A 27,356-nucleotide genomic window follows, 5' to 3' on the forward strand; every position below is an offset into this window, starting at 1 on the left:
TCTTCCTGTGTTTGAGTCTCTCCATGTGCCTTTCTCTAGGTGCAGACTGCGAACTTGGTGCTGGAAGATGGGCTGAAGATGAAGGGCTATTCTTTTGGCTATCCATCCTCTGCAGCAGGGGAAGTCGTATTCAACACTGGTCTTTCTGGGTAAGACAAAAGCAAATGAAAGATTAGCACCAAAACTTGTCTGGGAGCTTGTTGAAATGTGAAAGCTGCTTTTTCCGAGCTTGTAGGGTCCTGATGCAAGCATGCAGAAAATACTCTAGTCCAGTGGATTGTGTGCCAGGTTTTGGTAGTGGGGGGCTACAGAGGTGGCTTCTGTGAGAAGCTGCTAGAAGCTTCCCCTATATCCAATAGAACCAATGCAGATGGCTCCAGGATAGACCCACCACTGGCCAAGGCTGAGCCCGACAGCAGTGGTGGTTGCCTCTGTGACAATGTTTTTAAGAAGGGAAAAAGCTGAAGTGCCAGAGCAATTGCCTGCACTGGAGCAGGCTCCTGTGGCCCTCTGGGGTCCCCACGCTGGAGCAGGTTTGCTGGCTGGAGCTGTGACCCTGAAGGGGACCCAGGCTGGAGCAGCCTGTTCCTGAAGGACTGCACCCCATGGAAGGGACCCACGTTGGAGCAGCTCATGAAGAACTGCAGCCTGTGGGAAGGACTTGAGTTGGAGAAACTTGTGGAAGAGTGTCTCCCATGGGAGGGACCCCATGCTGGAGCAGAGGAAGAGTGTGAGGAGTCCTCCTCCTGAGGAGGAAGGAGTGGCAAAGGCAATGTGTGATGAACTGACTACAACCCTCATTCCCTTTTCCCCCACACTGCTGCGGGGACGGGAGATAGAGAATGGGGGAGTAAAGTTAAGCCCGGAAGGAAGGGAAAGGTGGGGGAAGGTATTTTTAAGGTTTAGTTTTATTTCTCATTGCCCTATTCTGATTTGATTGGTAACAAATTAAACTAATTTGCCCAAGTCAAGTCTGTTTTGCCTGTGAGGGTTATTGGGGAGTGATCTCTCCCTGTCCTCATCTTAATGCACGAGCCTTTTGATGCATTTTATCTCCCCTGTCCAGTTGAGGAGGGCTTTGGTGGGCACCTGTCATCCAACCAGGGTCAATCCACCACCTCCAGGGATATATATATAGAGAGATAGTTAATGAAGAGACTTCAGACAGTCCACTTGTATCATAGCATTTGTGGTGATGAGCAACTTTGAAGACTGTTATAACCATGATAGTGAGGTATGAGGGATCTGATCACCTCCCATTGAAATGCAGCCGTTGCTGATTCAGAGCAGAAGAGCTCTCTTTGTTCTTCCTGCAGTGCCCTGATCAAATACAGAGGTTTGAATCGTTTGCAGCCTTTTGAGTAATGGAACTTGGCTTCTAAGTTGGTCATGACCCATCTCTTATGACATTCATTGGCTCATACCACAGTTAAGGATGCATTTAAACTCTGTGCCGTTTCCAGCTAAAAGTAGGATCAGCCTCGTGCCTAACCTTGCATGACACTCTCCTCTTGAGGGGTAGAAGCCAGTGGCTGACTGAAGATGGCAACCAAATACTGCCAGTGCTTTTGTTGAACTGCTTGAGTGGAGGCAATCTGCCCAGAGGAATAAGGGTTTTGGTTAGGAGAGGGACATGTCCCTGGGGATGTGAGACAGCTCTGAGGTTGTGGGTGCTTGAGCTTTTCCTGCAGTCATTCACAGCTGTCTTTGCCCAGCTGCCTTGCATTTCCCAAGTTCTGCTCTCCTTTGGAGAAACCAGCACTCTGAGGATGAGTTTTTAAATGACCTCAGTGATGAGAATGTTCAATTGCTGTGGAGGGGAATCCGGTTGCAGAGTTTTGCATTAGGAGGCAATTATTTAAGTATTTTGACAGCACTAATTACTGGCTGCGTTAATATACCTGCCAACAAGCAACTGTTTAATGTAGAGCAGAATGATGGAGGGCACCAGAGTTCTCTTCTTGGTGATAGATTATGGGCAGTAAATCTTGTCACATCACAAAAGTCAAGGAGGACCGGATGGATTAATTTCCTCTCCACATGCTACTGTGGCAGCAGAAGCTGTGTTTTCTCATTTTCGAGTGATTTGGAGAGGATGCCTGTGAAGGAGATCTCTTCTGTGCTGGGGAGCATCTGGGCATGGAGGGAACATTCAAAATGTAAGGTGGTATCTTCAGAGCACTCCAGGAGCATGATCTTGATTGATTCAGAGAAGAGGAAGATAAAAGTTTGCGGCATTGTTGCACATCGTCGAAGTGACAGATTTACTGCTAGTCCAAGGATTGCTCTCCTAGAATCCCAGACTGGTTTGGGCTGGAAAGGAGCTTAAAACTCATCCAGTTCCAACCCCCTGCCACGGGCAGGGACACCTTCCACTAGAGCAGGTTGCTCCAAGCCCCTGTGTCCAACCTGGCCTTGAACACTGCCAGGGATGGGGCAGCCACAGCTTCTCTGGGCACCCTGTGCCAGCGCCTCAGCACCCTCACCATAAAGAATTCCCTCTTTATATCAAACCTAAATCTCCACTGTAGCTCTGCCTAGTGTTTCTGAGCATAGAGATCAAGACCTTATGTATCCAGATGAACCCAGCTACTTGTTTTCATTGACTGAGTCAGAGGCTAAGTGCCTGTGTGAAAGAGGTGCCCAAGGTTGGGGCCTTCTGCAGACTGTCTGGACACATAGTGACTTGTCAGTACAGGGAGCAAGAGGCTGCCACAGGGGTGCTTTTGCCATGGCTGCTGTTAAGCCTCGGACCATGCTGTCTGTGAAGTAGGTGTTTCTAGATGCTGAGTGAGGTCAGCATAGGCTCTGTACTGGGATGATTAATATGCTGCTCTGCACCTTGTCTGCTCATTTGGGCTTCCACGTTCTGACTCATGTCATAGAACTGGGAGACAAAGCACTTAATGTGCGTACAGCTTTCAGGCTTGAAGTAGCTAAAGCTGTCTGAAATGTTGTCGTTGCTTTGGAATGGAGGGCAGAGAGCACTGTTTTGGGGGTGAGATGTTGCATTTTCATTAGAAAAGCATGAGGAGGAACATTTCAGAAAGATTTGCTCAAAAAGTCAAAAAATCCTAGTATTGCAGCCGCCTGTTTGGTATAGGAAGAAAAAGGAAGAGAGGAGATTTCCAATTAGGAAAGAAAAAGAATTACAACCCATAAAACATCCCCATGTTTGTAACAGCTCAGTAAATGCATTTGCCTCCAACCAGTCTGTGTGTGTTCCCCAGGATATTCCAGCAAGAGAGCTGATTGACTGGAATTTCCTGAACTGAGGTAGGCACAGCAAGGATTAGACCTTGCGGTATCTTTGGAGCTCATGTTCCCATCTGTTCCTCTGTGCTCCACAAGGCATTGTGCCTGCTTAAATGGCATTGTGTCTCAGCACAGGGCTGTGCCTTCATGCCCTACCCAAACCCAGTGGCTCTCTGTACTTGTTTGCTGATTACAAACAGCATGCAAAGGTTAATTACATTAGCTTTGTCATTAACAGAGGGTCTTTGGTAGCATAAGCAATTGGCTTGGAAGGAGAGAGCAATGCCAAATGTGCACATGCCATGCACTTACTGCAGCCTGGTGATCACACTGCACCTTGTGTGGTTGTTTACCTGCAGCAGGAAGTACGGATGTGACCAGCAGGAGAGGCTTGCCTGACACTATTTCATGGCCATTGTTCATTTGACATATCATTTCTCAGAGCTGGCTGGTGTGCTGTGTTGTCCATATCTGCCTGCAACCATTCCAGCTTTTATGAAGAGTTTCCCAATGTTTGATAATTAATCTTCTGGCAGGAAGTCTGATGTTCCATAAAAATGTCTCTTGTGACTTGCTGATATCTGGTAGATGGCTGAAGTTGCCAATTATGTATTGTTTAAACAATAATGACACTAATAAATTATATTCTGTATAGGGCAGATTCATGCTGAAGTGTCTTCATGCATTTGGCTGAGTATTTGTGCGGATAACTTCATCTGTTCCTAAATTACAGCTGCTTCTGGGTTGAAAGACAGCAATTGTGTAATGGATTGTGCATCAGTGTGCTGCAGGGTAAGGGAGAAAGTGAAGGACTGGTGTTAAGTTGAAGCTGAAGAGTAGGAGCATGGGCATGTAGACCATGTTTACCCTGTTCCCCTCTACTGGATCCAGAGCTGGTTCTGTGCAAAACCCTAGGTTTGCTCCTCACTGCAGACCAGTGTTTCACCACACTTCTGGATCTGTCCTTGCTGAGAAGGGTGTTCAGGCAGGTGCTGGAATAAAGCTGCTGTTACTGGCGCTTCAACCTGGGCTAAAGATATAAAGACATGCTCTGAGGCCTTGTGACCAGGGAAGACTGCTGAATTCCAAAGCATTGCCTTCAACTTGCCTCCTTCCAAACCAACTTCCAAGCACTTAGAAGTCTTGTCAGGTGAAACATATGGTGTCCTATGGATGGATCCTGGAGATGGCTTAGGAGAAGAGGCCAGGCCTCTGCTGTGAGAAGTGCAGAAGTGGTATCATGGCAGGGTTTGTTGACAGAGCAAGTAGGAGAGAAGAACACAGAGCAGTAGTGAGGAATGATTCACATTGATGAATTCACAAGGATGATTCACAGCTGCCTTACCAATCCTCAGACAAAAAGGTAGGCACAGATTTGTCTACCTGCTTCCCCACAGCAAGAGCAATTACAGCCTTGAACATCCCAAGACCTACAAGCTCCAGACTGTGGAAGGGACCAGCTCTGGGCAAACAGCTCTGTTGTCTGTTGGCTTTTCAGTTTGAGCTTTCTATTGCTGCTGAGAGGGGTAAGTTCTTACACCACATGGAGGGAAGGACACAGCAGTGACAAAGGACTGCCTGCATGCAGGGAATGGCCAAGCCCAAGCTGTTATCTGTGAATGAAGTGATGGGCCATGCACTTACTGCAGTTCTGTGATGGCTCTGCACTTTGTGTAGTTGTTTGCCTTACGTTAAATCACAAGGAGTCAGAGTTTGTTGGTAGCTCCTGTGCTTTTCTTAAATAAAACATGAGAAGCCAAAGCCTCGCTTTGTTCTCAGTGTCAAATGTTTAATCACAGATGGCAAAGTCAGAACAGATTCACAGATGTGTTTGCTTTCATACTGAGACTGCTTTCACACAAATACCATTTCTGACTTTTTGTCATATGGGAATTCAGACCTGTCTTGTTTTCAGTGGCTCTTTTGTTTTTCTTTCAACTCCAACCAAGGTACTTAACTTCTATTGCTTCTTCATCTAGATACAGCGAAGTCTTGACAGATCCCAGCTACAAAGGACAGATTCTTACACTAGCTAACCCCATAGTCGGGAATGGTGGAGTGCCTGACACAGCTGCTTTGGATGAAATGGGTCTCAAGAAGTTCCTGGAGTCTGATGGGATCAAGGTAACAGGGGGAGACACGGGCCTGATCAAAGGGTGGTGTTAACAGCCTGAGTGTGTGTGTGTGTGTGTGCAAGAGTTTACTGCCAGCCTCATAAAAGTTAGAAGGAATCAATGATACTCAGCCTTTCATTTTCTTCTTCTGGATCGTGTTCTTTGGAGGAAAGGTGGGAAAAGATAATCCATCTTTCTTTCTGTGGCAGGCCATGTGCTGCCTGAAAGCGGTGTATTTTCCATCAGTGATGGACATGCTACAGTTGTGTGAACTGCTGTCCTAGATGGCTTTTTTCCCACCTTTCCTTCTCTGTTTGCCAACAACTGGTTGCCACAGAGAGATCAAACACCAGTGAGAATGGAGAAGCTTCTGCATGCTGAGACTTTTCTCCGTATGTCTGCGCTACCACAAACAGGGGAGGTGACAGTTGTGTGGAGAGGGCTGTATGTACTAGTGCAGGAACCAGTATTTACTCTGTGGTGACAGGGAATGTTGGCTAGGAGCAGGGCTGTGTCCATGCAGTGGTGGCAGTACTGAAACATGGAGCAAACCCAAATGATTGCAGAACCTGAGGTGAAATGACTCCTTCATAAGCTGTCTAACTCCAGTGGAAAATGGAGCTGACAATTGAAATGAAATGTCACTTAAAAGTGAAAAGCTTTCTTAAAAAATGAATCAAAACATTTTGTCTTGTCTTAAACATTTCCTTTCTAACGAGAAGTGTTTTCTCAGTTCCATGCAATTTGCAGCTTTGGTTACCTGGAAGCCACATTAGTCTGTGAATTTCCTACGTAAAAGGGCCCAGGTACAATCATAGAATGGTTTGGGTTGGAAAGGACCTTAAAATCATACAGTTTCAACCGCCTGCCATGGGCAGGGACACCTTCCACTAGACCATGTCACCCAAGGATCTGTCCAACCTGGCAATCATGACAGAACATGAAGTCTTTAGCCCTTTGCAAGGTACCTGTTCATTGCACTCCCACTGTGAAGACTCAGATTTGCTGTCTTTTTGTTATAGAAGAGCAGCCATACCATGCCTAGCCTTGTGTCCTGTCCGTGATATGGTTTGCAGTGGATGAACAGTGAAACCTCAGGAGGTGCAGAGCAAGTACAGAGTGATCCTTCGGTGCAAAATGACCTTTCTTCTCTCTATAGGTTTCGGGTTTGCTGGTGCTGGATTACAGCAATGAGTACAGCCACTGGCAGGCTGCTAGGAGCCTGGGAGAGTGGTTGCAGGAAGAAAAGGTGAGTAATCCAGGTATAACTACATGATGAGAAGAGACCTGTATGGGTGGAAACGGGAAAGAACTGCTGGCTTGGAGCTGGTAACCACTCTTCAGATATCTTCACCAGTCTGTACTGGGCTCATTCTGTGCTCCTCAGTTCTCTGATGCTTTATCCATTTCTCTTTTTCAGGATGCAGTGGTATTTCAAAGTTCTGTCTAGGAGGAATGTTAATTAAATGAGAATGTTTGCTTTTCCATGAAAATGACACACATTAGCATTCTAACAATTGTTTCTGTAGAGCTGCTCCTAGTAGTGCTGTTGTGGTCATAACCACAAGAGATGTTAGCTGCCAGAACCCCACTGACTTGAAGCCAAGAGGGTCAAGGATGTGTTGGTAGACTGACTTGGGACAGCTGGGAGGGTTAGGTGCTTGTAAGCAAGGCAAAATGGGGCTCAAAAATGAGATTGATACTTGCCACTTGCTTTTTCATATAGTGCTTTTTAGTGCAGAAACTAGATTTGAAGAACTAGGCTATTTATGAGTGGGAATAGAGAGAAGAAGTGAAGAACAGGAAGGGGGGCAGCCTTGGTAATACTGCTGCTAAGAGTCAGAGCTCCTTAAAGGACTTGTTGTTGCTCTGTCTTAGCTGCTTGTTCTCTAACTTAGCCTTCTCTGTGTTTTCTTCAGGTGCCTGCACTGTATGGGATTGATACCAGAATGCTGTCCAAATTAATTCGTGACAAGGTATGATCTGCTTCCCTTGATCCAGTGTGTTAACCTGGCTACTGCTGGGCCTTTCCTCTATCAGAGCAGCAAACCTGGGGTAGCAGTGTTACTGCTGGGCTGCCTTGACCTCAGATGCTGCTCTTCCTGTGCCCTGTGCTCTTCCAAAGGCTCTCTGTCTTCTGTACACAGTGGTCTGAGGCAGAGCAGATCCCAGGGAGCCCTCTCTTCTTAGCTCTGCTCTGCATTTTCTGTTCCACATAAGTGAACCATTGCAAGCTGATGTAAATGAAAGGCCTCACGTAGCTGTGTCTGACTAGTATGTCAAACACAATAGGTAGGAGTGTGAACTACATGTTGCCTCAGATAGTGACAGTCAGAGAGAGCAACAATTCTGTGAGGCATTGTGGATATTAGGTCACAGACAGCACCTTTGGTCAGTGAGCGTACTCCTGCTCCTCAGAGACAAAAGGCGGCCTACAATAAACTGAGCTGGCTCCCTAACTTAGACTGAAGCCTGTTATTAATAGCCATTACTTTTCTCTGGTTTCCAAGAGCTGACAATTGAAGGACATGAGCAGGATTATGTTACTGAGTGGAGGTTAATGTTAAGGTACACTTCACACTGGCTGAAAGAGTGATCAAAGCCAGTCTGAATGTAAATGTGCCTTGGAGGCTCTTCTTTTGTAATGGATTACTTAAAGCTGCTCTTTCTGTAGCTGATCAATTTGCAGCCTGCAGTCCAAGCCCACACCCCCTTTCATTCCACAGAGCAAAATATGAATGACTTGGCTTGAATAGGTGTCTAGTAGAAATGAGCTCTTGCAGGAAGACAGGGCATTGTCCTGCTCTTACAGACAGCAGACAAGTGCAGTTTAATACAATAGAAAATGGCAGTATGTTTTCTACTTTCTGGAGACATACTGTTTAATGGATCAGCGTTCCTTTCATCCAAAGTGAAAACACTTTCAGTGTTTATCCTGTAACTTAGCAGTACGTGGGGGTAATGCCCATTATGCTGGGCCTCTGAGTGATATTGGTTTATGGCTTTCAAAACAGTGCATAATGTAGCCTTTTCTCCCAGTCTGAAACAAACAGCTTACTATTTCACTCCGTGCCTGTTTATAAACTGGGGGGTGAGAACAGGGCTTTGTTATAGCAAATACAGAAATGAGCAGTGACTTGTTAAATTGGACTCTAAAGGTAAATGCAGGGCACCATTTGGCTGAATAACCTGGGAGCAAGGTAAGGCATGGTGTTCCTGTTTGAGAGCAAGGGCTTTAGGGCTTTGTCATCAGTGTTTATGGGACTGACTGCATGGTGGCTCTCATCAACTTCTGTGGGTCCCAGGAATCTGACTTGTTTAAGATGATGCTGAGCTTCTCAGCTCTGGTCCACGCAAAGCAGCCTGGAGTAGCTTTTGGTGTAAGGTGCTACTCAAGACAAGGTAGGATGTCAGCCTCTGATATGAGCTGTCTTTAAAACTTACTCTTAGTAGTGTGCATGGCAATGTTGGCTCTTTTTGGCCCTGACAAGGATACTTCAGGTATGGCCAATGATGGCAGTGTCTCGTGGAAGTATCACCAAACCCAATGAGTAATGCAATGGGTGTGCGTGCTAGTGTGATGTCCATAGAGTGAGCTAACATCTTTTAGCATGAAAGCTAAAAGTTACAACACAACATTGACTTCCTCTATGTTACTTTCCCCTTCCATCCTTGAAAAGTTTTGTACTGCACACCCTGTCCCCATGCTGAGAAGAGGTTAACCCTATGTTAATCCCACTTATTCCAGGAGTAGGGCAAAGCCAAAGCAGGGCTTTTTCCACAGAGAACCTGAACGAGCAGAAGGTGGAGAAGGATATGCTGCTGGCAGAGCAAGAGTGGCCTGGCTTCTGTGAGGTGGCAACAGCAATAAAGAGTAGAGCTTGCTAAAGGTGACTTTTTTTAAGCAGTTTCTTCAGAAAACAGCTGTGCAGACCTGCCTCCTACATAGCTTTGCCTCACACCAGCTCTGCTTCCTTGTAGCTATGCACAGGAGATGGCTGAAGACCGCACAGTGGGTTTCCAAAACCAGAAAGCTTCAAACTGCTTTGTGGATTACTCCCAGATCTACACAACAATTGTATGGGGATCTGAATTCTAATCCCTCTTGGAAGGCAACCCATTTCACACTCACTAGGCAGCTCGCCAGGCTGCCTATTAACAAATGTTACTGCTGACAATGCCTCTCCCCTGAATGAAGGGTTTTAAACAGATTTTTTTGATACTCATAAACTTCTCTAAGATGCTAGAAATGGTTATAAGCCACCAAGAAGCCATCTCTAAGCAGCTGTTTCAGTTGCTGTGCCTGTCAGCACCTTGTCCCAATGTTCACAGCTTTTCCTTTGCTCATGCTTTGTTGTTGACTGGTGTATTTCCACAGGGCACGTTACTTGGGAAGATTGAATTTGAAGGTCAACCCGTGGAATTTGCAGATCCAAATAGTCAGAACTTAATTGCAGAAGTTTCAACAAAGGTGAGAAATTCTTCTGCAGTCCTAAGGCTGTACGCTCCAGGTGGTAACTGCTCCCCATTTGCTCTGAGGATCATCCAGTCTTTTTCAACAAACAATCTGGGGACCTTTTCTATATCATGCACCTTTCCAGGCCTTTGAAGGACTATCATCTCAACATCATCCTTGTAGCATCCCCGTGGCTCCTTAGGTACAGTGTTGGAGCTGTAAAATGAGCTGCGTTGAGCTGGGTGTAGTCTGAACAGTACTCTGATCAGAGGATTGTGTGTTACAAAGACAGGATCGAGAAGTATTTGTGATACAGTTAGTGTATCGTGGGCATTTTCAAATGGAAGAAGAACTAGTAAAAAGAATGGGTGTTTTCCTTAAGTTTCAGGAAAGCTCACAAAAAGATTTGATAATTGGTGTTCAGGCCTAGTTTTGTTGAGGTGATTCCAGAAGATACTTCTAGATTTCAAAAAGAGACCAAGTCAGGAATCCCCTGGATCTAATATTACTGGTATTAGCTGCTTCCTCTAAGGATGTGTACAGAACAGTAGTTTAGTTTGTGCTCTGTTAGCTGGGCATGCAAACTGTGCTCCACCACGAGCTGAGAAGAACATTACAAATCATGAAGACTTAGGAAACCAAGCCCATACTAAAATTAGTAACTATTTTTGTACCAATGCAAGGGCTAACATCTTAAATTGTAGACCCTTTGGGGTTTTAATTGTGGGATAAAGCGTGCTTTGGGTGCTTAATCCCATTGACTGAAGTGAGAACTGAGTGTATGAATCCCTTTTACAAATTCCATGCTTACTATTGTGTTTGCAGCTTCTTCAACATCAGAGAGGCTCTGGAAGAGCTTTGCAAATAGTTGCTTATGTACTGTTCTGCACACAAGCTGGCTTGAGAGCGAGCATGTGTGGGAAGCAGTCCTGAACAGGCTGGTCAGTAAGCAAGTGGGAATTTGGAGTGCAGTTTCCATCCAGGCTTGGATTTACAGTAGTAACTGGTTGCCTGGGATGCTGTTGGAATATATAGGCCGCCTTGCAAATCTCACCTTCAGGGATCTCACCAAATCATGCCAAAGCCTCCACTGTATTTTAAGTCAGGGCCTTGTTGCTACACAGAAGAATGGCAATTGCTTATTGAGATTGTGATGTATGATTGTGAGATGCAGGTGGAGCCATTTTGAGCAGTAACTCAGGAAAAGGTAAGGTTGCTGATGCTAAACTCTGCAATTACTAAGACAGAATTGCTGTAAAGATGCTGAAAATAGCTTCTAAGAAGGAGATGTAGTGAGATTAACAGAACCTTGGTGGTCTCATTATGTTTGTAACTTCATTTTATAGGCTTAAAAAGCAGCATTGCAAATAAAGCTGAAAATGAAGCTGTTCAATGTTGATAATTACTGGACATGATAATCTATCTGTTGCCAAATAGCCGTTTTCATGTAAATCAGGGCAGAGTAAGATCAGGAATCTGCTTATCAATTGTACATTAGCAGTGATTGATTCTCCTCACCCCCCCCCCTTTAGAAGGCTGGTGGTATAGACTGTATTTGCTAATACTGTCTGTATAGGGCAGGGAGTGTAGAAAACTGCCAGTATTCTGCAGGAACTTCTGTCAGAGGTTTATTTTGGTGCATGTGCTGGTCAGGGCCCCACAGCAGATGAGGGGTATTTAACCCCTGGAAGCTAAAAGGCCACTTCTATCCACACAGAGTGGGGTAATTAAAGTACCTCAAAGCAGCTTTGTACCACAACTCCCTCTGGCCATTAGAACAGCCATGCAGAACCTTTGAGAGAGATAATGTTTTTGAGATTTTAAAGTATGGATGTTGTAAAGAGTTGGGGGGTCTCCAAAAGCCCTTTTGAAAAGCAAGGTGAGTTTATTCTATGGGACTCTGGCACATGACACTAAGTTAGTTTCTGTGAAAACTGAACACCTTAATCTTGAGATTTTTGAAGCCCACCTTCCAGAAGCCTGAAGGTCAGCAGGGAGAAGACCCATACGATTCCTGTGCAGTGCTGCAGTTCCACCGTGGACCGTGGAAGCAGAATCCACTTGTGTATCAGTGAGTGTGAAGATATTGCCATACCTGATGTCAGGCACGGCCTCATATCTGAAGTCTTGAGTGATCTAACAAGACACAGTTTCAATATGATTTCCATTCTACTCATTCTTAAAAAGAGGTTGAAGGGTACTTTGCCATCTGATTTAGTAGCACGAACTACAAGGTATGTTCAGATACAAAGCCTCTCCTTTCAGCATTACACAGCAGGAGTCACAACAGCAGTTATGTCCTCACAGGTCAGCTAGGGACCATTAGTGGCTCGCATGTTATGTTGCAGCTTGAAGCCTTGTAGTGAAGGGAGGTAGCTCCTTGCACCCCATCTCTTCCACCCTTGCTCCTTACATGTCAGTAAGTCACTCCTGATCATTACCAGAGCTGTCCTCACGTAGGACATGCTCTCGCATCCTAAAACTCTTTGCATCTCAGTCTTTGAGAAGGTAAAAGTTCACACAAGAACTGAGTTAAGAGAACAGAGGGAGGAGTTGTAACATTCTGCTAATAACCTTCGTCTTGAGTTCCCTGTAGAGGGGATGTCTTTCCTGCTGGCTGGTCATAATCCTCCTATGAAAGATTCAGTTTGTCACCCTGCACCAGGCGTATTGGGCATGGATTTTAGCATCTCTTCATAAAGAGGCCCAGCTGTGACGTATGAATGCCAGGGAAGCTGATTAAAAAGGAGTAACTTAGTTTAAAAGTAAAATAAAGAGACTTTTATTGTTTTTTCAGTTGTGTATTGCACAGAGAAAAGCCACTTAAAATAAGGTATGCTTATCAATATCAACTTTCAGAAGCTGAGTGTAACTAAAGGGAACTACAGAGTTTGTTTTTACGAGGAAGAAGGCTGCTTTATGTGCTTATTGATGAATAACATCCCAGCATGGTGCTAACTGCAGTCATGTAACAAGTAAAGTATTTCAGCAAGCTTCAGAAAGAAGCTGTCCGTAAGCAACCTTATATTAGTGCTACAGCTGTCTGTCAGTATATCTGCATATTGCAGTATCAAGGCCCATATTACATGTGGTGGTGTGACCTCACTCTCTTCAATGCTGGTTGTGACTAAAAGATAAGTGGATGTACAAAGCATCATGGTCCAGATTTGGGACTGGTGATTGTTAACTTTGTGGACTGGGTTAAGGAAGAGCAGCTGGAGGAGGAGAAGAAATGTTGTCTGATATGTCAATCTGTCAGGTCCATATGAGCATAGGCCATGCTCAGTGACATGCTTAGCCTGGTCTGTACTGCTGTGATGCACTGGAGGTCATTCAGGGGCTATCTCCAGCTGTGCTATACTTTGGTCTTACTGTGACTGGAGGGTCAGGGTGGTGGATATGTGATGGATCTGCAGCTGGTGTGAAGCAGCCTCACTCCACTGGCATCAGCAGGATGACTTAACTGCAGCTGCAAATCTCTCCTGGTGTATCTGTTGTTTCTCCTGGGCTGCACTAATCAGTGAGAACTGGCTTGCTGCTTCACTGCTAATGAGGTGAAACACAGGAAAAAAGCTTGTCATTAGCTATGGAAACAAGTGATTTCTTAGGAATTGCTGTAATCAACAGTGTATAAAAGAGCATTATAACTTCTACTTTCACAGAAATATGAAGGAAGTGCTAATGCCTCCAGTGCTTCTGGAGATTTCCCTGTGAATTGATTGTTAAGTACGAGTTGCTACGCAGTGGTGAAATGTTACTCTGCTCCCTGTCTTCCCTGTGTTCTGTGAGCAGGGGGTGATCTGTCATTTACAGCATGGTCTGTCTTTCTACAGGAAGTCAAGGTTTATGGCAGAGGGAATCCAATTAAAGTTGTAGCTGTCGACTGTGGGCTGAAGTACAACATTATCCGCCTGCTAGTAAAGGTAGGTCAGTGCTTTACGTCCTTCATCTCCTGTTTTGCTTTGGCAAAAGCCTCGCCTCTTCTCACAAGCCTTCATTCTACCTGGACACATCCATTCCACTAGCAGTTGTGCTCCTAAAACGAGGTACAATTTTTAGGAGGATTTTTATGGACTGGGAGGTGGTTTCTGAACTTGGTGCACTGTACTGAGGAGGTAAGGAACAGGACCTGTGCAGCAACCTCTCAGCCTTGAGAGAAATTCCTAGGTGAGCTTTAAAAAGACAAGGCACAGCTTGTCTAAAGAACAAGCAAGGAAGTTCAAGCCAACATTGTAAAGAACAAATAAATGGGGGGATAAGATTTTGCAATGAGGGTGGTGAATGGCTGAAACGGGCCCAGAGAAGCTGTGGAATGTCTGTCCTTGAAGATATTAAAACCTCATCTGACCAATGCCTGTAACAACCTGCCCTAAAGTTGAAGTTACCCCTGCTTTGAGCAGGGTTTGGAGCAGGTAACCTCCTGAGGTCCCTCCATCCTGAGTTATCTTGAAGTCTTTGATTCTGTGAAAATCTTTTCCTCTTGTTAGTACAGTGATGGAGCAGTCCTCACTTCTGTAGCCACACAAGAGGATTAAAGGGGGTGTCCTCTCATTCTCTAGATCTGCAGGGTTTCCCTGGTTTTGTTCTTTAGTTTATGTGGCTATTCACATTTTTGATGTGCAGGACTATTACTGGCATGTCACAGAATGAGGTTGTGAAGCCCTAATTTAGCAGTTAGGATGAATGCACTGTATAAAAGTGACTATATTTTACATGTGTGCATGTGTACACATGTGTGCATGCTTTGTTTTTGCATTCCATTAGTAAGTTTTGATCTCCTTAGTGAATTTCAGACAAACTTGGCAAACACTGAGGTAGCTCAAAGATGCTAAATCTACCAGTGTTGTGAAAATAATCTGGTCAGATAGTGGAGAGAAGCTGTCTATCTATGGCTATTGTCCCTGGCAAAGGGATGACTGAAATCCAAACTCAACCTCTGGGACATAAGAGCACAAGAACAACCTCCTAACCCAAATCCACTTGTCTTTGTCCTCCCCTCATTTCTTGTTCCCTGTTCTTTTTTCCCTAGCGAGGTGCAGAAGTGCATTTGGTTCCATGGGACCATGATTTCACCAGCATGGAGTATGATGGGCTCGTAATTTCTGGAGGTCCAGGGGATCCCATGAAGGCTCAGGAGGTGATTCAGAATGTCAGAAAGGTACAGTGTAATAGCTGTAGGCCAATTATTCTTCTTTGCCTCTCTTTTCAAGTGCCTGGCTTCTAAACAGTTGATTGTAGTAACATGTTACAGACCAAATGTTGTTAAGTGATTTCATCTGCCTGGGATATTCCTCATCTTGGTCCACTGGGAGTTGCCTCCAGACCAGTGGTTACAATAAGGCTATACAGACCTTGGTGAGCAATACATGGTAAATATGATTACTGTGATGACCTTACCAGTGCCTCAGAGTACCCTGTGCTCTTTCAGGACCTCTGTGACCTTATGAAGGGACAGCCTCAATTTCACAGTGCTCCCATTTGAAGCAATGTCACACACTAAATGGCTGTAATGTCACTGCATATTCCCCTCGAGTGGACTGAGACATCAAACTATGCTCTGAGGCTTCTCTCCCAGAGGAGAGGAGGAAACCTTTCCTTTATAGGCTGTTACCACCTTGCATTCAACTTTTTCATGAGGTTGTGAGGAAACTGGCATGGTTTGTGCTGGAATTGCTGCCCACAGACACTTCAGTATCTCCTGAAAACCTTTTCATTTTAGGTCCTGGAGAGCAATCGTCCAGAGCCCCTGTTTGGAATTAGCATGGGGAATCTAATCACTGGGATAGCAGCTGGAGCTACTTCCTACAAGATGCAGATGGCCAACAGGTATGGCAGCTCTTCTGCTTCCCAGGGCCCAGGCAGACCAGCTCAGCATTGCACAAGGCCACAGAGCAGCAGTGTATTGCTTCTGAACTGACTTAATGGGAGATAGCATGTCAGTAACATTATTTCTTCATTCCAGCCTTTCTCCTTGCCTTTAATTTAAACTGCCATGTCATGCATTACTTTTTCTGAGGGTGTTTTGAAAGTTTTTGATGTAATTGATCCCCATCAAACTGAAGGATAGCAGAGCTTCTCCTAGGATTTATCATTTTGAGATTGGCTGCCAGTATTGAACAGCTACTATTGAACTGCTTTGTATAGCCCCAGAGTTATCTGCTCTAATAGTGGCATTTGAACACATCTGACTCTTCTCCCTTGGTTCTCTGATCCTTTCTCTTTCAGAGGACAGAACCAGCCTGTCCTGAGTGCAGTGAATGGACAGGCTGTCATCACTGCTCAGAACCATGGTTATGCTATTGACAGCTCTACCCTCCCACCTGGCTGGAAACCTCTCTTTGTGAATGCCAATGATCAAACAAATGAGGTGAGCTCATGCTTTCCAGGTACCTGCACATAGCAGCCTCTAGTGGGTAAAGCCTCTCTATCACTTTATTTTACCTCCTGGAAGCTGGCTGTCAGATTACAATTGGTTATTAGGGCTAAACTTGGTGATCTGACCATCTGCTTTACTTGGGGTTTTGCCTGACAGGCCAAAAGGGGTTGAGCCATTACCACTGTTCTCCACACTAGCCCAAAGTGTAGGATTGCAACAGTGACCATATGAATAGCTGCCTTATTAACTTTTGAGATCTCCCTACCATCAGTGGTGCTCACTCAGTTACTGTTGTCTTAGGTCTGGTGCCATAGGTGTCATAGCCTGTGTCACTGTTCGTTCTGTTGCTTCTGTATTGCCCAGCACAGAAAAGGAATATTATTGCAGTCTAATTTGGCCTGTTGTTGTTATTTATATCAGTTAAAGTATTTTCAAAAGCCATTCCCCCCCTGAGAAGGAGCAAGGAAGTGTCTGAGACAATCATTTTTATTCCTGCAGGGAATTATGCATGAGACCAAACCGATTTTCACTGCACAGTTCTACCCAGATGCAAATCCTGGGCCAAGGGACACAGAGGTATGTGTGAAGGCTGATATGAACTTGCTTTCAGAGATAGTCTAGGGAGTGCAGATATGTATCAGCTACAGTGACAAGTCTTTATGTTGGTGACAGTCCCAAATCTTGGGTTTTGAAATGTTGGGATCCTAACAGAGGGCCCAGTCATGCGTAGGCTTGTGTCTGCTTAGCTTGATCCCCAGCTAATTACAATCAACAGCAAGGCATCTATTGACTTCTGCATGCTTTGGATCAACGATTCCATTCATATGATGTGTATGCTTTGAGTCCTGGTGGGATTATCTGTGTGTTGGAAGTTACTGAAGTGTTTAAGCCTTTGCAGGATCAGGCTCAAATCTCTTGTACCTGGGGTGATTGCAAAAGGAAAAGGTTTTTATCTTAACAGGAAAAACTGCTAGCCAGATGCTTTGTAATAAAACCATTAACTTTCTAATACATTTTAGTTCCACTTTCAAATTTTATAATTACTGTAGAGTTATGTAAATGCATTCACGTTTCCTCATTCTGGTTCTCCTAAGTGAAATGAAATTTTAATCCCCCATCTGTGACTTTGCACAAACTCTATAACAACTGGCTGTGTAGTCACAGAGTATGACTAAGCAGCAACAGGGGATGTGGAATGCAAAGGGGGCATGTCTGAACATAAATAAACCATTTAGCATTGCTTGAGAGAGGAAGATGGAAGAATACATAGAAGTGCTTATTTTAATCTTAGTTTGATGATGTTGATTAAACCTTCAAGTAAATCTCTTGATATCAAGAAGTTTCGTAGCAATCTGATTGACTAGTGAATCTTAGAGAACTCAAAACAACCCTCAGCTGTGTCTTTCCCAAGTCTGTGCACTCCCACTGCTGGGATGGGTTCTATCAGGTGCCTATCCTGATGGGCTCGCAGGACCCATCTGTACTCCTTCCATAATTCCCAGCAGACAACTTTGGGAGCAGTGCGGGCAGAAGCTCTGCAAGTGTGTGGTCAGGTGGGAAGCCTGTCCCACTGTGTGTAGCTTCCTCTGGAAGGACAATACTGATGTAGCACAACTGATATTTAGATATACCTGTTCAGATCCCAGCTCTGCAGCAGGCTTTGTTCCAGATGGTTCCTTTGAGCTAGTTAAGTGTCTGCTTTCCTGTATTTGAGCTTTTAATGCACATTCATTCGTTGCACTGCCAGCCATATCCAAGCAGAGTATAGAGATGTGATTGATATGTGTTTTCTTCCTGATATGACCTCACTTCCTTGAATGCAGCTTTGTCAGATACGTCAAACTTGTTCAATAAATTTCAAACAATGATCCTCTTTTCTCTGACGGTGTAAATCTACCTTGTGAAGGCAGCAGAGCAGAGCTGAGAGCTTGGCATTTATTTAGTTCCACTTTGGTGATTAAATACCTGTGTTTATTTTCCCTAGTTCCTATTTGATTCATTTATTGCACTGGTTAAGAGAGGGAAAGGCTCTGTTTCCTCAGTCCTGCCCAAAGCTGGAGTGACAGCTTCCAGAGTGGAGGTCAGTGTACAGACACTCATTATTCATGCCTGTCAGTGAGGCCTAGGCACTTGTTAATTCCTACTGAACCCATGGTACAAAATGGCACAAAAAAGCTGACCAAGGAAGTCAGAGGAGGCTTACCCTTACAAAAGACCTGTCAGCTGCCTATCTCACAGTCATCAGGGGTCTCATGTGTTAACAACTCCTTTTTCTTTGAGAAAGTTTGAAGATCTGATGTTTCATGTGGGGTACTCTCATGGCAATATGCGAGGTGCCCTGGGATAATCTGGCCGTGAGATTTTGTGCCAGCAGCGTAATGTTGATGCTCTGTTGCTTAGCAAATAAGTCTGAAATTCTTAGCGTGAGCTGAATTTCATAGTGTTGCTATCTTAGAAGGCAGCTGGATTTTGTGGGCAGCCAAAGTGAGGCATGGTTGTCTAATAAGCTCATGATACAACTAACAGGTTTACTGTATGCCCTACACATAAGCCATGTGTTTCTCTAAGCAGAGATACATGGGACAAGTCCAGTAGAAATATTCTTAGAAGTAAAACTGCAGTGGTTTTGGATGTGATTTTTCTCTCTTTAAGACTTCTGTTTTGTAATTCGAGACTGTTCAGTGCTGCACAGTGTCTGTTCATTCCAACATCTTCTGTGACAGGACTGATTTTTTGCATGCTGTTTGACATTTCTAGGTCTCCAAAGTTCTCATTCTAGGATCTGGGGGTCTGTCAATCGGTCAGGCAGGGGAATTCGATTACTCTGGATCCCAGGCGGTGAAAGCCATGAAGGTGAGAGGATGCTCTGAAAATACTAACCTCGCGTGTTTTACTTTTCCCCTCTCCCAGTTAACTGATCATCTGACTGTGGGATCACTGGGGCAGGGAAGCTGGTAAGGAAAAAATGGCTGTAGGGAAATTTAGTCATTTTTTGTTTGTGAACTTGTTGGTTGCGTGATCTGAGTTAACCACTCAGAATCATCTTCCAAAGAGATAACGTTCTCAAGCTTTACATTGCAGTCTTCAAGCAGTCTGTTTGATGTGTGACTGGTGGCTCCAAGCTTGCCAAAATCAATGGAAATGAATCATAGAATCATAGAATGGTTTGGTTTGGAAAGGGCCTTAAGATCATCTAGTTCTAACCCCCTGCCATGGGCAGGGACACCTCGCACTAGACCATGTCACTCAAGACTCTGTCCAGCCGAGACTTGACCACCACCAGGAATGGAGCATTTGCCACTTCCTTGGGCAATCTATTCCAGTGCCTCACCACCCTCACAGTAAAGAACTTCCTTATATCTAACCTAAACTTCCCCTGTTTAAGTTTGAATAGGAGGAATATGGTCAGCAACAACTGAGCTGAAATTACTGAAACTTTTGTGGCATGCCAACCATACTGCAACTCAGACAAATAACGACAGCTAAATGGTTGGCTGCTGTCAAGACTGTTATGCAAAAGATTTTGAACCCCTTACCAAGGCAGGTTTTCTAAATGCTATTTGTTTTAAATGGGATGAACTTTTTAAAGGTCGTATATGCCAAGTTTTGTTTCCAGAATAGATTGATAATCTTGAAGGGAATGAATGAGAAGTTATTGCTTTGGATGGTTTGATGAGAACTAGATGATCTTTAAGAAGGTCCCTTTCAACCCTAACCATTCTGTGATTCTGGGTTACTTGCTTGTGGGAATTCTCCCAGCTGTTCTGAATACAGGTGGATTTACACCAAAAGAGGAATGAAAACCTCCTGGAGTGTTAATAATGCACTGTCTTAATTAAGTTGTAACAAAGGTCTCCAATCAGGATGGGTGGCCGTTGTGCAGAGTGCCACGTGTTTAAAAGGCAGAAGTTGGAGGAAAGGGTTACAAGGGCAAACAGTGAGTGGATTAAAATCCATCATCCCAAACAATGTGATATCAGTAAAATGTGTCTCTCTTAGCAACAGTGAGCGTTAATCCTCTCATTAACTGTCTTCCTTATCGCTGATAGCTGGTCCTTAGACACCCTGGCCCAGATAAGTAGGGAAGAAAGGGCTGAGATGTACAGATGCTCCAGCTTGTTGGCAAGCAAGATACCTCTCCCTCCTCCATTCATTGCCACAGAATTATAGCTATGAATTTCTGAATATGTTTATTAGAGAAGGATGATTTGCTCAGAGATCTCCCCTTTTCCCTCAGCACCGCCATGAAAACTACCCACTTTGGGGTCATTTGCCTAAGTTTTCCATAAGGATTTTTTCTCTTCCTTCCCTTCCTTGGACCGCACATTTCCAAGGAAAGTGTGTTTCATGGGACAAGAAGGTCAGCAAAAATTTACAGCTGGTCTTCAAGGCAGTATTTTAAGTTATCAAAGGACGGAGCAGAAAGGTTATACCTGAACTGAGCAGTCAGAGCTATGAGTGAGAATCCCACTGCTCTTGGTGAACTATATGTTTGTTCCCCAAACCAATGGGTCAAGCACTCACAAATTTTAAACAAACACAGAAAAAACTCTATGGCATTTTCATGCTTATTGTGAACTGGGCAAAAATAGCTATTTCTATACTGGTCCCAACAAGACTTCCATAGCATTTACTTGAGGAGTGGCTGGCTGAATCCACCAGCATTTTCCTGGGTTTTATTACTCATTTTTTACTATCTTCACAATTCCTGGTTTTAATTAAAGTCATAGTTGTTTCTTAACCTCTGCAACTTCCATATCACAGATCTTTCTATTAAGGTGTATTTTGCATCTGTAATTAACATTGTTTGCAAATTGTTTGTTTGTAGAAGTTTATTACTTTACAAGAAGTTGATGGAGATTAGAGAGAGTTGTAAAAACGAGGCCACAGCCTTTGCTCTTCCCAATCCTCCCTTCCAGCAAAGCACTAATACACTGTTCTTTGTCTGTTTGTGGTTGGCATGGGGTTTTTTTGAGCTTGGCCACATTCTGGTCTCATCATTATTAGCAAAACTTAGTTGGCTTCCTCATTGCACACTAATATTCTCTATATGAGGGGAGTTGATTTGCCCAGCTCCACCTCAGACTTTTCTGTTAATGAGCCAACTGTAGTGAATGTCCGTAGCCAAAAGTGGCAAAAGTCCCATTGCTATAGCAGAAAACAGATAAACTTTACTATCACCCTATCTCAATTTCCCATCTGTGACAGAGAAAATACAGTGTGAAGTTTTGGCTAACCTTTGTCTTGCATTTAGAGGCAGAGTTTGTCTTTTTAGTATGTGCGGCATCAAATAAAAATGTTACGGGACAAGGTTTTTAAAGCGATGACACCAGGAAAATTAAAGTATCTTTGGGAAAAGTCATAGCAAAAAATGTGGGTTTGTACTGCTAGTAGTTGGTACCAAATCTGATAGCCACCTGGATACCCACAATCACAGACCTACTGGTTGGCAAGAGAAGATTGGCTTTTGATTAGGTTTTTTGGTGACTTCTAGTCTGACTTCCAACAGCAGACACACATGATTATGCTGGAGTTTGTTCTTGTCTCCCCTGGGTAACTCCTAAATGTGCTAAACTATTTCAGCCACATCTCTGAATCAGGTGGGAATCTCCATTCCCTCAAGATTCACAGACAGGCAGAGGCACAGAAGTAAAGAATTGGCGTTAGTTCAGCCTGGTCCAAGATACCAGGGATCCCTTATGGGAGATTACATAGGGAACCAGGCTTTTTAAATGCTGCTGTTGGTAAACTGCAGGTTGAACCCCACCTCTCCTTGCTGCTGCTGTTAGATCTTTTCCCACATATTCCTACTTTTAATGCAGATTTTCATTTTTTCAGGAAGAAAATGTGAAAACTGTCCTCATGAATCCCAATATTGCTTCAGTGCAGACCAATGAGGCTGGCTTAAAGCAGGCTGATGCTGTCTACTTCCTCCCCATCACTCCACAGTTTGTCACAGAAGTCATCAAAGCAGAACGTCCTGATGGATTAATTCTGGGCATGGGCGGCCAGACTGCTCTCAACTGCGGTGAGTACAATATAGGCCCTTTGGCACTCCTTGCAGGCAAACTCATGGTTTTTACTATGTGTTCAGCAGACTTTATTTGTGCAGACATGCAAGACCCATGTGCCTGGTACATTGACTGAGTTACTAAGGGTTACAGGCAAAGATACTGACCATGGGGGAGTGAGTAATTGCTAAGCTAAGAACATAATATCTAATTGCCGATTTTGGTACTTGAAAGTAATTCCTATATCCCCCTTTTCAGCTTAAGTCTTAGTTATCATAGTTGGATTGGGATATTCAGACCACCTTGAGGCAGAGATCAAAAGGAAAAGTTAGCTTCATTTAGCCTCTTGCAGACAATATCCAACTGCACTCTTTTGTGTTGCAGATGATGGTCAAGCAGTAACTTTACTAATATTTCAGGTTTCATAGATGTGAGGACAGAAACTTCCATGTTATGGTTCTGAGTTCTAATACTGACAAAGAATAATAAAACTAGCTGTTGATGAGGCCAGAAAAGTTGTCAGCTAGTCAGATACCTTTTGAATCCTTTCTTCTTTTGTTTACTCTGCAGGAGTGGAGCTCTTCAAGCAAGGAGTCCTGCAGGAGTATGGTGTGAAGGTCCTAGGTACATCAGTTGAATCCATCATGGCCACAGAGGATAGAAAGCTTTTTTGTGATAAGCTGACTGAGCTAAATGAAAAGATTGCTCCTAGCTTTGCAGTGGAATCGGTAAATCAGATGATTTTCAAGATGTGATTACTATTACTGTTGTCCATTTGAGTTATTAAAAAATCTTTCTAGTTTTGTTGAGTGGAAGCTGAATACAACTGTGGCTACTGTAGTTTGTACGCTTTCACCAGCGCTCCCCACTGACTGATGCTGGTTCACCAGGATTTAGAATGAGTGCAAATGCAGTTAAGCACCTGGAATGTCTAAGCTCATTTACCCATTGACAAGAAAAGGAAGTTAGGTCAGGGTGACTTCTGTGCTGCTCCTGTTGGAGTTTGGAGGAAACCAAACCAGAATGTTTGTTGGAGGGGTTATTTCATGCCAAAAAGTCTGTGAAACCAGACCAGACAAGGACTTTGTACGTCGTCAGCAAGGAATTCCATACATAACTAAGGACAGAAGTCCCTCCTTGAGCCCATGTTCCAGTTTTCTGCTGTTTGGCAAAACAAAGCAATATTATAAAGCCAACTGTTCCTCTTTTTATCTACAGAGAGCTGAGTGTCTTATAGATGGGCTTTCCAGTTAACAGTGTAACCAGAGTTGAGACTTTGTTCATTTGATTTATTATACCTCTGAAAAGTATTCCCTTTTCCTTTAAGGTTGAAGATGCTCTGAAGGCAGCTGAAAAGATTAGCTACCCAGTCATGATCCGTTCTGCTTATGCCCTTGGTGGTCTAGGGTCAGGAATATGTCCTGATAAAGAAAGTTTGCTGGATCTTAGTACAAAGGTACGTCTGCAATTGCAAGCTCTGGGAGTGGAGCTGAACATCTGATTTTCTTAGTTATTCTTCTGACAGTCACCGACACTGGAATTGTACATACCCTACCTTTCATCTTACCTGTAAAATGTTATCCTGATTCCTTCTCACGCCCTCTTTTCATAATTCCTGCTGACTCAGGTAACAAACATGTTAAAATGACAGTTCTGTTCATTTCATGAGAAACAAGTCATAATTTAAGTGTTTCAGCAGTTTGGGTCTGAAAAGAAACAGATTGGACTATATTCACTTACTTACAGTAAGTAAGTAAGGAGTAAATGGCACATGAAGGATGTCAAGGAAGTTGAAACGTTTGAAATGCTGAGTGACAATGTATTGTCAGGGACAGAAGATGTGAGAGGCTTGGGCCTCTGTTGTGTTTTTGTCTAAAGACAGTATTTTTGCTGGTCAAAAGCTCACATAGAGATTTAATGGGATGACACTTCATAATTTGACATCCACCAGCTGTCTCTGGCTATAGAAACAGCTCTTCTTCTGTAGGAAATCGGGGATTGGTTTGCTGTGGAAAGTAAGCAGATAATTGAGGAAAACAAAACAAAAAAACCCAAAAAGCTTTTTCCTCGGTAAATAAATCTCTCAGTGTCTAAAATTCTTAGGTTTGTATTTCCTTGATTTGCTGAACCTCTTAATCTTTCATGTATCTCTAGAACAAAATACTGCTGAGGCCAGTAAGAAATGTATGTGAAAATGCCATTTGTGTGTTCCTCCACACTGCTCCCATGCAAACAGACTTTGGGTTTAGTGTGCTTAGTGCTGAGCAAATATCTGCTCAGGCAGGGTCAGTTGCAGGGAGGCTCAGTGGACAGGACTGACGGATGCAGGAGGAGACACTGGGTGCAGTAACCCCATCTTACAGACTGATGGCTGAAGCTGGAGACACTTTGCTTGTCCAACACGCATGGTCTGTGTTTAAAGAAAGCAGAAATTCACTCAGAAACTCTGGGAGTGCAGCTCTCTGAAAAAGTTGATATCCAAATATTTTTCAGTAGGAAAACCTGGTTTTGGTCAGCATTTCTTGGTGTTCTTTTAAAGTGGTTTTGAACATCTCAGGTTTTCCATGAAATCTGTGAACCAGCTGCTCTTTATAAGCATCTTATTAGCTGTGAAACTGTCAAGAGTCGGGCACTTCATATCTTTAGTAAATGCTTCATGGTTCTGAAACTCCTTTTCTATGAAAAGCCTGATTCTGTTTTACTTTGTAAGTAAATGTTTTCATTTTCTCAAAAATTATACTAAAAGAACTTCAGCATTTTGAATTACTAGAGTAGAATAGAGTACTTCAGTTGGAAGGGAGCTACAATGATCATCCAGTCTAACTGCCTGGCCACTTCAGTGCTGACCAAAAGTTAAGGCATTGTTCAAATGCCTCTTAATCACTGACAGGCCTGGGGCATTGACCACCTCTCTAGGAAGTCTGTGTCAGTGTTTGACCACCCTCTCAGTAGAGAAATGCCTAATGTCAAGGCTGAACCTCCCCTGTTGCAGCTTTGAACAATTCCCATGTGTCCTGTCACTGGATACCAGGGAGAAGGGATCAGCACCTCCATTGCCACTTCCCCTCCTCAGGCAGCTGTAGCGAGCAGTGAGGTCACTTCTCAGCCTCCTTTTCTCCAAACTAGCCAAGCCCAAAGTTCTTAGCCATTCTCCATAGGACTTTCCTTCCAGCCCTTTCACCAGCTTGTGTCCACAGCCCCGCTTAAATTTCCTTGTTCTCAGTTATGAAGGTGATCTGTAGTAATTGTATGAACTGGATTTTCAGGCACAGGGCTCTCAATTGTATGTAATTCAGAGGACTGAACACCAGTGGATGTTTCATAGCACAGCTACTTGAAGTCATCTGTTCATGTTTCCTGAGACTGCTCGTTTGGAGTGAGAGAAGGCAATAGTAACACAGGAGCAGCTTAGATTGTTTTACAAGTGTGATTGGGTATTCCTGCTACATCGCCACAGATTCAGTGCTTGTGCTGGGTGTGAATGTGAAGTGCCACTCCTCAAACTATTTTTGCTTTTCGTTTTCTGTGTGCAAGTTTGACAATGGAGCTAAGGGCAATATTTGACTAACAGCTTGAGCTAACTACAGAGGGCACCAGGCTGCAGTCTGATTCATGGGCAGCATTAAAACAAGAAGCTTTGCTAAAGGATGGATGGATAATGTACCCCTTATTTTCTAGGATTTTAGGCAAGAATTGATTAATGTTTTTTATCTGCTAATATTAAGGCCATTTATTCACTTAGATTATGCTCATTTACCAGCAAGCTCTATTTTTCATTTTGTCTCTTGCACTGAGGAGTGTTTTCAAGATCTGCTTAAGAATAAATCACGAATTTTGCTTCTGGTTAGTATGCCAATGATAAGCAGCATTATTAATACTATTAATTACATAGTGTTTACTGGCACCCACATCCCCATCACTTAGTCATTCAGCTTTCTGCAGACTTCTGTTGAAGTCCGTGGGGCTATCCACATACACAAACAAAAGCATGTGTCTGCTGCAGATTGAAGCCTTAGATGTTTTTGTATTCCTATTTGTTATTTATATGCCATTGCCAGCCCACATGCCCTGCCTTTGTTTTCCTATCAGGTCACATAAATATTTTCTGTGCCTTTCAAATGAAGCTAATGCAATCTTTTCTTTTAAAAAAGAGAAATATGAAGTGTTTGTCATCAGTGCTGTGAACTTCACTTACCTTCATCTTTCAATTTTCATGTTAGTCTGGGACGTCTGGAGATAAGCCACAGAAGTCTTAAATATGGAACATGTTCTAATAAGTTTTTCTTTTTTTACTCTTCCTTTTCCCTAACATATTCCCAGGCATTTGCAATGACTAACCAAATTCTGGTGGAAAAGTCAGTTGTTGGCTGGAAGGAGATAGAGTATGAAGTTGTGAGAGATGCTGCTGATAACTGTATTGCTGTCTGCAACATGGAGAACATAGATGCTATGGGAGTCCACACAGGTAGGCTTGGGCACCGGGTTGGTAACTGGAAATGGCTCATCAACTTTTTTTTGTGCCATGCCCTTCTGGCTGCTCTTAATGACATGGTTTTGTGGTTGATGAAGTGGGCTCTAGAAGTGCTCTTCAGGTCTTGGATACAGCCACCTACAGTGTGAAACAGATTTTGTTAGGCTAAACCTACCCCTATGATCCCGTTTTCTGTAAGACTGCCTGCTCTCTCCAGCTCGGGCTTCTAACTATCTGTGCTTTTCATCAACTGCATCCACAGGTTGGAATGTCTGTGGTAACTTCATTACTGCAGTGGGTTAGCAAAGAAAGTGACCTGTGTGGCTAGAATTTAACTGCCACTGAGCAGCTTCTCATTTTCCTTTTCCGGTACCTTGTGACAAACAGGAGATTCTGTTGTAGTGGCTCCAAGCCAGACACTCACTAATGAGGAATTTCAGATGCTGAGGGATCGTGCCATCAAAGTTGTCCGACATCTGGGCATCGTGGGAGAGTGTAACATCCAGTTTGCTCTGCATCCAACTTCCCTGCAGTACTACATCATTGAAGTTAATGCCAGGCTCTCGAGAAGTTCAGCTTTGGCTTCCAAGGCAACAGGGTAAGATTATTTAAAAACCCTACCCAAATACTACAGAACAAACAAATGAATAAGCAAAAAACAAGGGGAGAAGAA

General features: G+C 43.7%; 1 protein-coding gene across 1 annotated transcript in view; it reads left to right on the top strand.

The window, feature by feature from the left end:
- The window catches only part of CPS1 (carbamoyl-phosphate synthase 1), an 88,176-nt gene that overhangs the window by 6,992 nt on the left and 53,828 nt on the right, over positions 1–27,356 (top strand). Inside the window, exons 3-19 of the mRNA XM_030488560.1 lie at positions 40–149; positions 5,235–5,379; positions 6,529–6,618; positions 7,289–7,345; positions 9,748–9,840; positions 13,659–13,748; positions 14,855–14,983; positions 15,545–15,651; positions 16,051–16,192; positions 16,700–16,777; positions 18,186–18,281; positions 18,959–19,054; positions 22,040–22,229; positions 22,783–22,940; positions 23,540–23,668; positions 26,533–26,677; positions 27,071–27,281. Of these exons, the coding sequence (XP_030344420.1) occupies positions 40–149; positions 5,235–5,379; positions 6,529–6,618; positions 7,289–7,345; positions 9,748–9,840; positions 13,659–13,748; positions 14,855–14,983; positions 15,545–15,651; positions 16,051–16,192; positions 16,700–16,777; positions 18,186–18,281; positions 18,959–19,054; positions 22,040–22,229; positions 22,783–22,940; positions 23,540–23,668; positions 26,533–26,677; positions 27,071–27,281 (2,066 nt within the window). The remainder of the gene's footprint in view (positions 1–39; positions 150–5,234; positions 5,380–6,528; positions 6,619–7,288; positions 7,346–9,747; positions 9,841–13,658; positions 13,749–14,854; positions 14,984–15,544; positions 15,652–16,050; positions 16,193–16,699; positions 16,778–18,185; positions 18,282–18,958; positions 19,055–22,039; positions 22,230–22,782; positions 22,941–23,539; positions 23,669–26,532; positions 26,678–27,070; positions 27,282–27,356) is intronic.

The sequence above is a fragment of the Strigops habroptila genome, chromosome 5 (genome assembly GCF_004027225.2).
Source record: "Strigops habroptila isolate Jane chromosome 5, bStrHab1.2.pri, whole genome shotgun sequence".
In the NCBI taxonomy this organism is placed as follows: domain Eukaryota; kingdom Metazoa; phylum Chordata; class Aves; order Psittaciformes; family Psittacidae; genus Strigops; species Strigops habroptila.